The 14,507-nt window shown below is 38.4% G+C and overlaps 1 protein-coding gene across 1 annotated transcript in view; it reads left to right on the forward strand.

Moving 5' to 3' along the window:
• The window catches only part of LOC124795143 (protein kintoun), a 97,733-nt gene extending 83,601 nt beyond the window's left edge, over positions 1–14,132 (forward strand). Inside the window, exon 4 of the mRNA XM_047259025.1 lies at positions 12,856–14,132. Within this exon, the coding sequence (XP_047114981.1) occupies positions 12,856–13,237 (382 nt within the window). The 3' untranslated portion in view covers positions 13,238–14,132. The remainder of the gene's footprint in view (positions 1–12,855) is intronic.
• Positions 14,133–14,507: the final 375 nt, after the last annotated feature.

The raw sequence follows: 14,507 nt of genomic DNA on the forward strand, positions 1-14,507 counted from the left end.
TGTTTTCAGCTGGTTCCTTTATGGTGGCCTGCACCATATGTTGTTGTTGTTGTTGTTGTGGTCTTCAGTCCTGAGACTGGTTTGATGCAGCTCGCCATGCTACTCTATCCTGTGCAAGCTTCTTCATCTCCCAGTACCTACTGCAACCTACATCCTTCTGAATCTGTTTAGTGTATTGATCTCTTGGTCTCCCTCTACGATTTTTACCCTCCACGCTGCCCTCCAATGCTAAATTTGTGATCCCTTGATGCCTCAAAACATGTCCTACCAACCGATCCCTTCTTCTAGTCAAGTTGTGCCACAAACTTCTCTTCTCCCCAATCCTATTCAATACCTCCTCATTAGTTACGTGATCTACCCATCTAATCTTCAGAATTCTTCTGTAGCACCACATTTCGAAAGCTTCTATTCTCTTCTTGTCCAAACTGGTTATCGTCCATGTTTCACTTCCATATAGAGGCCCAAAAAATTTTTACTATTGGAGTGTGACCTTTTGGCTTCATTGTGGAAATCAAGCTCTCAGGGAAAGGAAAAAAATGTATTTTTCTTTCAAAAAATGATTTAAAAGTTGATATTACACAGGGTTTTAGCAGGATTGGAACTGAAACTTTTTATGGCTATGTACAAGTCACCACTGGTCTTACAAAATATTAAAAAAACTCAATGCCACGTCCATAGGTCTGGTGCCCCCCTTTCCTCTACACACTATTGTATGAGCAGCCTTGACTGTGAAGTTTAAGATGATTGCTTCAGAGATGACATAGTTAAACAGTAGTAGCAGTAACAGACTAAACTTGTCTAAATGCCAAATGTCAAAGAGGTGGATCGATGGAGTGAGAGAAGACCTGTTGCAGCTGGGAGTCACGGAAAACTGGAGACAGATAGCAGAAGACAGAGACGGATGGAGAGCTCTAACTGTGGTGGCGCGCAGTCCTCTGAGCCTGATCACGTGAATCACTCAATCAAATGTCAAATCATCTCTCTTAATTGGGTTGTCTGCCAGTTGTTTATACTCAGCATATGCAATGTTTTGTCTTTGACAAACAAGTTTCTCTGTATCACTTTTATGTCATCTGTATTATTTGTGATGTCAGTGTTCAGTTTTACTGTATATCCTTGAAGCATGTGGTTTTGGCATATCAAGAAATAAGTAGGCATATACATAGAAGTCACTAACAATCAATGTGGCTATGTCTGGAAGTGCAGTAGTTATGGAGGTCCAGTGTGGGATGTAATTATTGTACAGCAGCAATACTTGGTAGGTATCCTAATGTGCAACTGATTTATGTTGGAAAACAAATTATTTCCAGTTGTGGTCTCTAGATGCAAATCTGGTGCTGCACACCGTTAATTTTTTTTTTTAATAGTATGACACCCATGCTGTCATTTGACAGACCATAACATGAGTGAACACTGTGGCTATGGAGAAGAGAAGTTATTAGTGAAACTGTTTCATGTAATGACAGCCGTTACAGTGCTGTATTAAAAGAGTACCACAGAGTGAAAGGTCTGAGAAGAGCTCCGATTTCATTAAATGCTTTAAGGAAGATTGTAACAAAATTTGAAAACATGGGGGATCTCGAGTGACACCTGGAAGAGGAAGGCAGTCTATCCCAGTGGAAGTTATTGACAAGGTTGCTATTACTGTAACTGACCATTCAGCACAGCCCCTTTAGTACTGCTATGCTCATGTAGTGTCAGAGAATTGTCCATGCTGTGGTCAACAGTATGGAAAGTATTGCAGTCTGTTTTACACTGGTACCTACACAGGGTCCAGATGGTGTAGCAGCTGAAATCTCATTATCTCCAGCAACATTGTGAATTTGCTCTTCAGTGTCTGTCACAGACCAAAGTTGATGACACATGGCCAGGCAATATTTTATGGAGTGATGAGGCATATTTTACACTACAGAGTGCAATGAATACACAGAACTGCTGAATTTGGGGCACTGTTAAACCACATATTGTGCCGAAAGAGCCATTGGACTGATCGTATGTGGCTGTGTGGTGTAGATTCACAAGCACCTTTATTCTCGGTCCGTTCTTCTTTGAAGGTAATACAGCCAAGAACCTATCCAGTGTACTGTAATGTCTACATGTTATTGACATCGCCTTGTACAGCATGTGATTCCTGCTTTGGAAGAGCCCAGTTGTTTTGAAACCACAATTTTCATGCAAGATGGGAGACCACGTCGCTCGCCCAATGAAAGGTCTGTGTAATGCAACTTTCGACAAACTTTTTATCTCCAGAGGTTTTCCAGATGAGTGGCCTGCAAGATCACCTAATCTGAATCTGTGTGACTTTTGGCTGTGGGGCCATCAGAAAAGAAAGAAAAGTGTTTGCCAGGGACACATTTTGCCTCTACCTCATCTGAGGGCAGTACAAAGGAACAGGTTGCTCAGATTCCACCAGAACTGCTGCAAGCAACTGATTATCACATCGCTTTATGGGTGCAGCATCTCATTGATGTCTCAGGTGCTCAAATTGAGTAAGAGGTGGTTAGTAATAAAATCAACATAATGCCTTTCTCTGTTGTTTGACCTTTTCTGCCCACGTCCCATTCCTAATCCATTACATATGGAAACATTTCTGTACATATTTCTTGCATTCACGGTGCCAGGTCCTCACCTGGTGACCAAAATTGGAGATAATATTTTTTCCAGTATAAATCAGTTCTGCATTAATGCATTACAATATCTACCATATGATGATTACAGCCCGTGCTGGACCTCTGTGAGTAGCTGCAGTTTAATTATAACCACCTGGTGTGTTCTCCATATGAGTGGAAGGAAACTTAGTGAACGAGGGGCATTGCTGGCAATAATTACTGATATGGTGAGAGAATAAGAACAAGAATAAAAATTTCTTCCTCACTGTATTATCCTGTTCTTTTTTTTTCTTTTTTAAAAAGTAGGGAGAAAGCCATTCCAACCCATTCTGTCAAAAACAGTCAAAGTATAATGCATTTTAACATGGCAGTTGACTACAAGTGTCAACAAACAAGAACTTAGACTGCCACTGGGAGAGCCATGATGGACCAGGAATGGTCTCTTTGCTCATTTCAGAATGAGAAAAGAAAATAATAAGCCACATACAACACAATCCAAAGTGGAGTACACAAAGCATTTGGTAATGGTTACTACCTAATTGCTTGTTGAGGTTCGCTAGTTGTAAATGAAATGTTACAGGTCAGACCCATACTGGTATCTTACGGAACCACAGTTCACAACATCCCCCATGTAAAACTGTCACATTAAGTGTCCATACTATTATGACTACCATATTCTTCCTGGCATTTATGAAGCATGTTTTGATATCTCTATCCTTGATGATGAGTGAACATGATAGCAGTAATGGTTTGTCCCAAGCAGGAACCTGTATTTAGGCTTTGAAGTGATCACTATACAGTTTTTGTTGCTAAGTTTCGTCAAACTGTAATTATAAGCCATAGGAGAGATTTTATGAAGGAGTAATAAATGAAATATTTTGTTGAATTTTGAGTGATTTACAGTATATTGCCTGTGTGTCTTCACATTGGCAGATTGAGGCAGATTTCTGCTAGTGCTTCTTACTTTGTAACACCAGCATTTTTTGTGTAACTTTCTGCCTCATTCAATGCTTTGGCATTAGTGAAAATCGTAGGAAGATTAATCCATTCTTTCTCAGTCCCTCCCTCCCCATCATCCTCCTCCCCCCCCCCCCCATTTTTTTTTGAAATGACAAAGTTTTTTGGTGTTTATATGATATAGTAATGTGAAATAACATAAATAAAGAAAGGATTTATTCTTTTAAAAGTAATCAGATGAGTGGAATCATCTGATTTATAAATGGGATGATCCATCTACTTACTGAAGTGTGTGTCTCCACATATACATTTATCATCATTCCATTTGACAAGCAGGATTTTACTACCTGTATCAAAGGCAAAGTCATAAATTCCACAAGGCAATTTTTCCAATTGCTTTGTTTCTTGAAGAAGACACTTTTCAGTTCTGTTTCCTCACACTGCACCTGTTGCCCAAAATCCAATGTTTCACAGACGCAGCAAGAGATCTTGACTAGTGGAATAAATGTAGATGACCTTGAGGATTTTCAATACACTCAAGCGTATTTACCACGCCCTAGATCCAACACCAAGGCCAGTATTTTTGTCACTTCCTTCTCGCAGTATAAATCGAAATTGAAATTGTAACTATTAGAAGCACACAGAGCTCATCCAAATATATCCAAATCGAATTGGCTTACTTCGAATGAACTGTTTTGGTGTATAATGGCCATAATACCTCACAATCTTTTCATTGATACTCAAATTTTCTGAAAATGTACCAAACTGCTGGAAGGACTCATTCATCTTTTGTAATTAGCGGTCTAACCTTGAATCCGATATCATGTTTGCTGTCATGAACTTTATCATTATCATTGAAGTGAAGCAGGGATTTTATCTTCTGATTTGTGTTTCGCAATATAGCTTTCTTGACTATTTCCAGTCCTAACTCATTGTCTTCAGACCAGTAATGCATTTCTGGTGGAAGTATGTGCTACCCTGGCGAAAATAGTAAGCGTTGGAATGCTCTCTGCTCTTTCTGCCAAAAAAGAAGTCTTATACAATTTTAGATCAACTTGCATGATTCTTTATTTTGTTTTGCATTTCTTCTGAAATGTAATTTTTAGGAGTTGCAGCATATTGGCTCAATTTTATTGTAAGGCGGCTGTTGGCTGCAAGGTTTCCCCTATTTTCTTGTGTGTACTCTATCTTCAACACCCATTACTTCATTATTTGCAATCCCCAAACACATATTTTTAGTACTTTGAAAATGAACTTCCACTGATCCAGGAACATCCAGAACATTCACAGTACCTGTTGCACCATCATCTGCCTCATCTTCATCTGTCAACACATCAGAGCCAGAGGAAAAAAAACCGCATCAACATTTTCATTGTCTTCACCAATCAGTCCTTCAAAATTATCATTATTTATAATGTCTAAAACTTCATCCATTGTAGTGCCTTTGAACACTGTCATAGTTTACTTGCATTTTCTCTGTATTATTGTGCTACACTGAATAAAGTCTTCTATTTGCTTTAAAAGTAACTTATTAGTGGATTTTCATTAATCTCAGTCTTTTTTTCTGTGTTATTGACTCGAGTGGTCTGTTATTCGTGAGTGTACTTACATCGTTCATCAAAGTCTCGTGCCTCAGCAGTGTGTTTACATTTCACAGTTATAAAGCTAAGTTCTGACAAAGTTTTTTGTGCACTGTTGTGCAGTTATTAAATTTAATAGTTTTCAATGGTGTTTCATGCTGTTTGTGGTGAAATAACAATTTAACAAACTTTTGGAAACGTTTGCTCGCTGTGTTTTTTAGGGTTTTCTATGCATTGATGATGTTTAGCAAATTTTGTGATTTAGTTTTCAGCTGACATTTCTTATTGTTTCTAGTGAAATATTTCAGTAAAATTTTCATTCACTGTTTTTAACTTCATTGAGTGTTCCAGTGGCTGCTAGAATTTTTGGTTTTAGCTAATAAGTTTTGTGGGTATTGGTATTAGTTGATAAAAGTTGTTGTTTTCTTAGTAGAGAGAGAATTTTGAGAACGCTATTGTTAGTTCTATGAATAGTTGTACTGGTGTAACTGAACTCAGGTGACTTAGATGTTCAGTTATTTTCAGTAACTGTAAAATTTTCCCATGAGTGAGAAGTGTGGCACTCCCGCCGGAGGTTCAAGTCCTCCCTCAGACATTGGTGTGTGTGTCGTCTTTAGCGTAAGTTAGTTTAAGTAGTGTGTAAGTCTAGAGACCAATGACCTCAGCAGGTTGGTCCCATAGGAATGAATAGTGGGTTCGGTGTGGTATTTGTTCAAAGTATTTTCATTGGGGGGGGGGGGGGGGGGGATGCACTGGGGAAGCCAGTGGGCATTCTAGTGAGATCATCTCCTGGGAATGCAGAATCTATGGTTTCTAAGTTGATAGAGGAGCAGGAGTGTAAGATATGTGCACTGCAGGTGCAGTTACAATACACAAAGGAGGAAGTAGATAGGTTGAGGAGGGTGAAGGGTGCTGGGGAATGGGAACTGGCAGTTGGCAAGAAGGCAGCTAGGAGGAGGAGGAATTCAGACAGTTGTACTTTGCGTATAGGCAATAGATTTGATCAACTGTCAGAGTTAAGTGGAGGGAAGCCTCTTATAGCTATAGGTGTAGGAAACATGCAGCAGTCCTCAGCAGTTAGGAGGCCTAAGTCAGTTGAAAAGTCTAACAGAAAGAAGAAGGTTCTCCTGCTAGGTAGTTCACACAGTAGAGGTGTGGGCCAGCAGTTGCAGGAAGTGTTGAGGAGTGAGTACCATGTTACCACCATTGTGACGCCTAGTGTAGGGTTGGCTCAGGTGACTGACAGCATAGGGGAGTTATGTACGAATTACGGAGGAGGATCAGGTAATGATAGTGGGTGGAGCAGGGAATAGTCTTGATAGGGACGGGGAATATGGTGTAAGTGGTGACCTGGTAAAGAAAGCTACTCAAAATGGTGGCACTAATGTGCATTTCGTGCAACTGTTTCAGTGTCATGATCAGCCTCATCTTAATGCGGCTGTTACGTGCATTAACATGGGGCTGGAGAAGGCACTGATGGCAGAAGGCAGGGGTCACATTCCAGTGGTGCCAGTTGAGTCTATCAGTAGATCAGGTTTCACTAGGCGTGGCCTGCTCCTCAATAGATATGGGAAGGGGAGGCTGGTAGAGCTTATAGGTGACAGTGTAGTGGGTCGTGGTGGGATCACTCATGGAAACGTTCCCATAGTAGTTGGTGTTAGAGCTGCACCTTTTTTAGACTGCAGTCAGCTGATAGGTTTACCTGCTTAAAGGAAGTCCTCCTAACTAAGGAATCACTTTCAGAGGACGTCATGTTTCAAAGTACAGAAGGAATTAGCATATTTCATCATAATATTAGAGATGAAGTTAACGAACTGCTTATAGATGTTGACTCTGAAATTGTTGGTATATTGGAGCACCACTTACATAATTTGACAATTCAGAGACTTCTTTTACCGGAATTCAAATTAGCTGGCTGTTTTTCCAGGAGTTCCTTGCAGAGTGGAGGAGTGGCCAAGTACGTAAAACATAAGCCCATAGACATATCACTGCTCTGCTCTGAACAGATATTTGAATGTTGTGCAGGAGCAGTTGAATTTAGTGAAACTAAAATTCTAATTTTTGTTAATTAAAGGCCCCCTAACTCTGACTTCAGAGCATTTCTGTTCAAGCTATAGTGTGTTCTTGATTCACTTTATAGGAAGTACCACAAATTAGTTAAGTGTAATGACTTCAATATTAATTCTGTGTATGATTGTGCAAGAAAAAGGATGTTGGTAGCTCTCCTAAATTCAGATGATCTGATGCGGACTGTGTTTTTTCCAACTAGGGTGCAGTGGCACAGCTATAGACAATATTTTTATTCATTCTGCATTACTAGATGGGCATTCTGTTAGTAGAAGGGTGAATAGCCTTTCAAACCATGATGCTTAAATTTTAACATGAAAAGGCTTTTGCACTCAAACAAATGTTGCAAGTAATTACAAAATATGTGGGAAAGTTAATCCCATGGCAATAAAGAGTTTTTTAAACTTTGTCAAGGAACAAGAGTGGCGGGATGTTTATAATGCCAGTAACACAGATGATAAATATAATGCTTTCCTTAACACATTTCTCATGCTCTTTGAGAGCTGCTTTCCATTAGAACGTTCTAAATGGGGTATTAGCAGTAAAAGGCAGCCTGGGTGGTTGACTAGTGGGATAAGGATGTCACGTAGAATAAAGCGGGAATTACATCAAAATGTTAGAAGTAGCCACAGTCAAGGTACAGTAGTCCATTACAGACAGTATTGGAAGGTGCTTAAAAATGTTATTAGGAAGGCAAAGAGTATGTGATATGCAAATAGAATAGCTAATTCACAGGATAAAATTAAAACCATATGGTCAGTTGTGGAGGAAGTGTCTGGTCAGCAGCACAAGGTCACCATATAAGGTCAGTTCATAGTAAAAATATTTCCGTTACTGATAAATCTGATATATGTACAGTATTTAACAAACATTTTCTGAAGATTGCTGGTGAATTACATAAAAATTCAGTTTTTACAGGGAATCGTATAACTCTCTTGGCAAATGCCTTTCCGAGATTTATGTCTGAAATACTCCTCCGCGATACAGACAAGGGGGAGATTGAGTTAATAATTAAATCACTGAACACTAAGGGCTCTCATGGATATGTTGGAGTGCTTAGCAGAATATTAAAGTACTATGCTGCATATGTTAGCCCTGTACTTAGCCATATTTGTAATTTTTTCTTTAGGAATGGTCAGTTTCTTGAACGATTAAAGCTGCTTTAGTTATTGAAAAGGTTGTGTATGTAAGAATAATTGATCATTTTATATCACATAATTTGCTATCAAATATACAGTTTGTCTTTAGAAGTTGTTTAACAACTGAAAAATGCTATATTCTCTTTTCTCTGTGAGGTACTGGATGGGTTAAACCAGGGCTTAACAACTGGCCGGTTTTGAGCACGAGTACTCGTGTCTGCTCAGGCATGTGCTCGCGAGCAGGTGCAGGGTCGTGGAGTAGGGAGGGAGGGGAGGGAGGGGAAATGCACGCTCACATTTGAATAGGGCCGCAGCTTGCCTATTGAAATTGCGACAACTGTGTAACATTTAAAGTACTACGATCAGCTCTAACAGTCACTTCGCTGGTTAAGAATCATGTCAAGTCGCCATTGTGTAACCCCACCATGCTTTCGCAGTTGGGAGGAATTGTATCTGTTTACAGAAAAAGATGGTGTTGCAAAATGTTTAGTATGTCACAAAATGCTGAATTCTTTTAGGAAATTTAATTTGCAGCGACATTATATGTCGTACCACGCGAAAGACTACGGAAGTGGAAAATGTGATGGACAAGATCGTGTACAGGAAGTTATTAAACTGAAAAGAAAGCTATCCGAAGAAGATCTGGATGACGAAGAAAAGTAAACTGAGGCAGCTCTCACAGTGAGTTACAAAATCGCGTTGCTTTTAGCAAAATCCCTGCACCCCTTCACTGATGGTGATTTAATAAAAGAATGTTTGGTAGTTGCAGCGGAACATTTGTGTCCATCTCAAGTTGAACAGTTTCTGATTGTGCCATTATCTAACATGACCATTATGCGTCACATACAGAACATGGCAGACGAAACCAGAGCAAGCTTGCAAATATCTGTAAAGATTTTATGGCTTATTCTATAGCTCTGAACGAAAGTGTTGATATCACTGGAACAGTGCAGCTTGCCATATTTATTAGAGATGTTAAAAGAGATCTTCAGGTGAGGGAGAAGCTCCTCGATGTAGTAGCCATGAAGAACACTACAACTGGAGGTGATATTTTAAGTAGTATTGAAGAAAGTGTTGAAAAAATAGGATTGTTGTGGAATTCTTTAGTTTCAGTGTCTATAGACGGTGCACCAGCGATGACAGGGAAATAATCAGGTTTCGTTGCGCTGTTGAAGGAGAAAATGCAAAAACTGACCGTGTCAAATGAAATATGGGGCGTTTACTGTGTGATTCACCAGGAAAACTTATGTGCAAAGAGTATCACTCTAAAAAATGTAATGAGTGTTGTTGTTCGTACAACCAATTATATAAGGAAGCATGGGCTACAACACAGGCAATTTAAAAGCTTTCTTGAGGATGTAGAAAGCCAGTGTGGCAGCCTGCCTTATTACAGTGAGGTCCGCTGTCTTAGTCGTGGCGAATTATTAAATCGATTTTTTTGCCTATTAGATGAGATAAATATGTTCATGGAAATAAATAACATGTGTGTTCCTGAATTGAAAGAGCCTTCATGGAAATGTGATCTCACATTCTTAGCAGATTTGACTAGCCATCTGAATGCTTTGAACATTCCACTACAAGGTAAAGATCTGCTAATTACTCATTTCATAGATTGAATACGAGCTTTTAAAATGAAATTGACACTTTGGGTGAGTCAGCTGGAAACAGGAAATCTAGCTCATTTTCCTAAATTATCATCCATGCAAGATGTTCACAAAGACTGTGAACGTTATTCCCATAGTTTAGTTGCCCATAAGGAAGAATTTGATCAACGCTTTCAAGATCTGACAGCACTAGACAGTGATTTTGATCTGTTCTCCTCTCCATATTCAGCGAATATTGAAGAGATTCGTCCTGAGCTGCAACTAAAAATTATTGACCTGCAGTGTGACGGAGAATACAGAGACAAATTTCAGAACAAGAAAAACATTTTGGAATTCTACAGAAACTTCCCTCAGGATAGATTTCCTCGGTTGCACAAACTAGCGGCTACAATAATATCAATGTTCGGTTCCACATATGTTTGTGAACAACTGCTCTCTGCAATGAAATGTAACAAGACGCGCCTGAGAAACGCATTGTCTGATCAAAATTTAAACTGCACGCTGCGCCTACGATACACAAGAACAATTACTCCGAACATAGACGCAATTGTAAAGGGCAAAAAGTACAACCGAGAATCTCACACTTCAGTGACACCTTTTATTGTGTAATAGTTCACAAATTAATACGAATGTAGAGGCATACACTAAGCTAATAAAATTATGTGGCACGTGTACATTCTCCTTTATTTGTTTCAATTGTCACAGTAATAATTCGTGAGTGATATCCCTGCAGGTGGCTGCGGATTTACATTGACTGGCGGCAGCTGTTGTGTGCCCCACGTGACTCTCCCCACTCTCGGCTCTGGTCCGGTAGTGGGGGTAGCGTGCTTGCGCTGCTCCGTGCTCGCGCCTTGCTGCTCACAGCTTGCTCCACGAGCACGTATGTTGTGAAGCCCTGGGTTAAACAAAAGGTTTCAAACGCTAGGCATATTATTTGATTTAACTAAGGCATTTGATTGTGTTGATCACAAAGTATTGCTCCAGAAGTTGGACCATTATGGAATATGGGGAGTAACTCACAACTGGTTCACCTCTTACTTTAACAACAGACAGCAAAAGGTCATTATTCACAGTGTTGAGAATGGCTCTGATGTGGGGTCTGAGTGGGGTATGGTCAAATGGGGGGTGCCCCACGAATCAGTGTTGTGGCCACTCCCTTTTTTATATAAATGATATGCCATCTAGTATTATGGGTAACTCTAAAATATTTCTGTTTACTGATGACACTAGCTTGCTAGTAAAGGATGTTGTGTGCAACATTGGCTTGGTTTCAAATAGTGCAGTTCATGGCTTGTAGAAAATAAACCAACACAAAATCACAGTAAGACTTCATTTTTACAGTTTCTAACATACAATTCAACAAAAGCCGATGTTTTAATTTTACAGAATGGGCATATGATTATTGAAACTGAACAGTTCAAATTTCTATCTAGGAGACAGTAAACTGTCATGGAAAACCCACGTTCAGGATCTTGTTCAAAGATTTCATGCAGCCATTTTTACTACTGGAACAGTATCTGAAGTAAGTGCTCATTCAGCACAAAAATTAGTCTACTTTGCTTATTTTCATTCACTTGTGTCGTATGGTATTGTATTTTGGGGTAACTCCTCCCATTCTAAAAGGATACTTTGGGCTCAGAATTGGGCGGTTTGGGCAATAAGTGGTGTAAGTTCGCGAACCTCTTATCAACCCCTGTTCACTAGTCCGGGTATTTTGACATGGCCTCTGTATATTCTTTACTACCATTTCTTGTTAATAATATTAGCTTATTCCCAAAAATAAGCAGCTTTCACTCAGTTAATACTCAGCAGAAATCCAACCTGCATTTGGATCGGACTTCCTTAACTCTTGTGCAGAAAGGTGTGCAGTATACTGCTGCATCCATTTTCAATAAGCTACCACAAGAATTCAAAAATCGTAGCAGTAATCCATGTGCTTTCAAATCAAAACTGAAGAGTTTCCTCATGAGTCACTCCTTCTATTCTGTTGAGGAGTTCTTTGGAAAATTAAGCTGATTCTTATGTTATATTGTTGATTGTGTTTACTTGAACTTATGGCTTGACTTTTTTTGGGTTCATAAATATTTTATTTTTATCTGTTTTTTCTTTTATGTTGTACTTTCCTGTAATGACATGTTCCATGACCTTGTAGATTTGTTCCTCAGTTTGGTCCTTCGGAACTTGACATGTAAATAAATTCACTCACAAACTCCACTACTGGATGCTATTATTGAATTGGTTTCATTACAACTGTGTCAGCAGACGATTCCGTTTCCTTCCAGTGATCTAAAACTTGATCATTTGTCTTTACATGTACTGAACAACAATGTAGGCCAATAATGGCAAAAGGTTTGCTCACAGTATTATTGTATAAATGTTTTCCTGCACACAACTACCGTCAATAAACACTAAGAAGTAATTGACAAATGCCGAGAGGGTATAAAATGTAGCATGTTGCATTGTCGACAGTTGTGATCCCATTTTAAAGTATAAGAGAAGTGCCATTGCCTTTATGTTCATTAATAAAAAAATTATAGTTCCTGTTGATAGCATAGGTTTATGCTGTAATAATTAGAATTCGATATAAGTTATCCTATTATTAGTAAAAAACAGTGGAGTCTAAAATAAAAATATATCACTGAATGATAATGAATTGAAGTAGAATTTTGTCTTTGTGTGTATCTGTGTATTGCTGTTATGCTGGTTATCATTTGATTTTAACCAGTTCCTTGGTTTTTGTCTTACTATCGGGAGGCGAGCATATTGGCATATGTTGCTAATGGTTGCATCAAGAATATATGTAATTAAAAGCTGCTCCATGAAATCCAATAATCTACAAGGAGGGCTTACATTTGTTGTTTGGTTAATGAAGATAACTATGTTAATTTTTATATTACAGGAATAATTCCAGTATTCTTGGACAACGAAAGAAGAACCAGCGAAAAATACGCAATAAAAAACGTGCTCAAGAACGCCGAGCAAGTGAAAGTGAGAATTCTGAAGGGGAAACAGAGAAAGAGAGGGAGAAGGGGTTGGAGTCAAATAATGACATAGAAAATGATGAATTTCACAAACAGTGTGAAACAAAATCAAATATGGGAACTACAGACAGGCAGCATAATGAGGGAGAAGATGATGCAAAACCATCATTATCATCATCAGCAGCAGTGCAGTGTCAAAACAAAGCTAGTACCTCTTTCGAGCAAAGCACTGTGCATGCCACATCTGCAGTTTCTCATATTCAGTTGGCAAATGATCTAGTTCACCAGTTGAGTATGTAGCTGATGTAGTTCGCCCATTGAGAATGTAGCTGCTTCAAACAAATGAGGAGAGTATCGTAATGTGAGATAGTGTGTGTTGTATGAATAAAATTAATTGGGTATAAACATTTGTTTTGTATCTGTTTTTCAGTATTTGTATTAATAGATTTATTTATGTTAAACAACTATTGTAGTTTGTATTACTTTTACCTGGTGCTTTTGTGTATGAGGATGTAGGAAAAAGGAAATAGGCTTATAGGAAGTTGATTGTCTGCACTGTGATTTTTTTCCTTTTCTTTTCCAATACATCCCACAAATCATGTAAGGTGATTTACTTAAACTAGTTTGATTGTTCTGACTATTAGGTGCTACATTGTTATAGACCATGGAAGTTTTACATGTATTTTTCTTCAGGGTGGCTATATGTAATCTACCACCAGAGATCTCACTGTTAAGAGTACAAAAATAGTTTTACAGTTTGTAATAATCACAATCAAATGCAGCTGATTATAATTTGATGATTTAACCTTATAAAACATGCAATGAAAAAGATTCATACTGTTTAGCTGCCTAAAAAATTACTATCACACAGTATGTTGCATTGCTTCAGTGAATAAAAATTGGTTGTATTGCTATCAGATAGCGTAGGAGTAGTTATCATTATATAAATTCTGCCTAAGTTTTCAGTACAGCTTGTCTACTACAGGCATTTTGTTAATAGTTTGAGTGTTATCTTGTGTTTTGGGAACATTATTCAATTCAGTACAGCAGTTGTTAAATCAGGTGTTGTGTACTGACATCATGTTTAACTTCAGAAACTTCAATGAATGTTCACTTTGTTAAAACGAAAATTGTCCTCTGTTTTCCTGGTGTAAAGTTGTTAGGCAAACATTCCTTTGTATTTTTGTGACACTATTAAAGTTACATAAAATGGATCCTTTTTTGCATTATATCAGTATGTATGTTGAGCATGTGAAGACCACCTCCGATACATTCACTTTATTTCTTCCTTTTTATTTGTGCACGAAATTTGAGATTGATGCTCATCTGGTAAGTACAATTTAATGTTTATCTCTTTGTGATGTTTAGGTTGTGCCTATTGTTTCCTGTAACTTAGAGAAATGGTACTAGAAAGTGGTCTTGCTGTGCTGCATGTCTCGTTTTATTTAAATTACATCAATAAGTAGTGCATTTCCATGTCATGTAGCACTCACTACAAATATTTTGAGAATATTTGTAATTGCGTTTTCTAAAATGTCGACATTTTACAAGGACTGTGGTTTGTAGATGT

This window comes from Schistocerca piceifrons, chromosome 1 (assembly GCF_021461385.2).
Source record: "Schistocerca piceifrons isolate TAMUIC-IGC-003096 chromosome 1, iqSchPice1.1, whole genome shotgun sequence".
Classification (NCBI taxonomy): Eukaryota; Metazoa; Arthropoda; class Insecta; order Orthoptera; family Acrididae; genus Schistocerca; species Schistocerca piceifrons.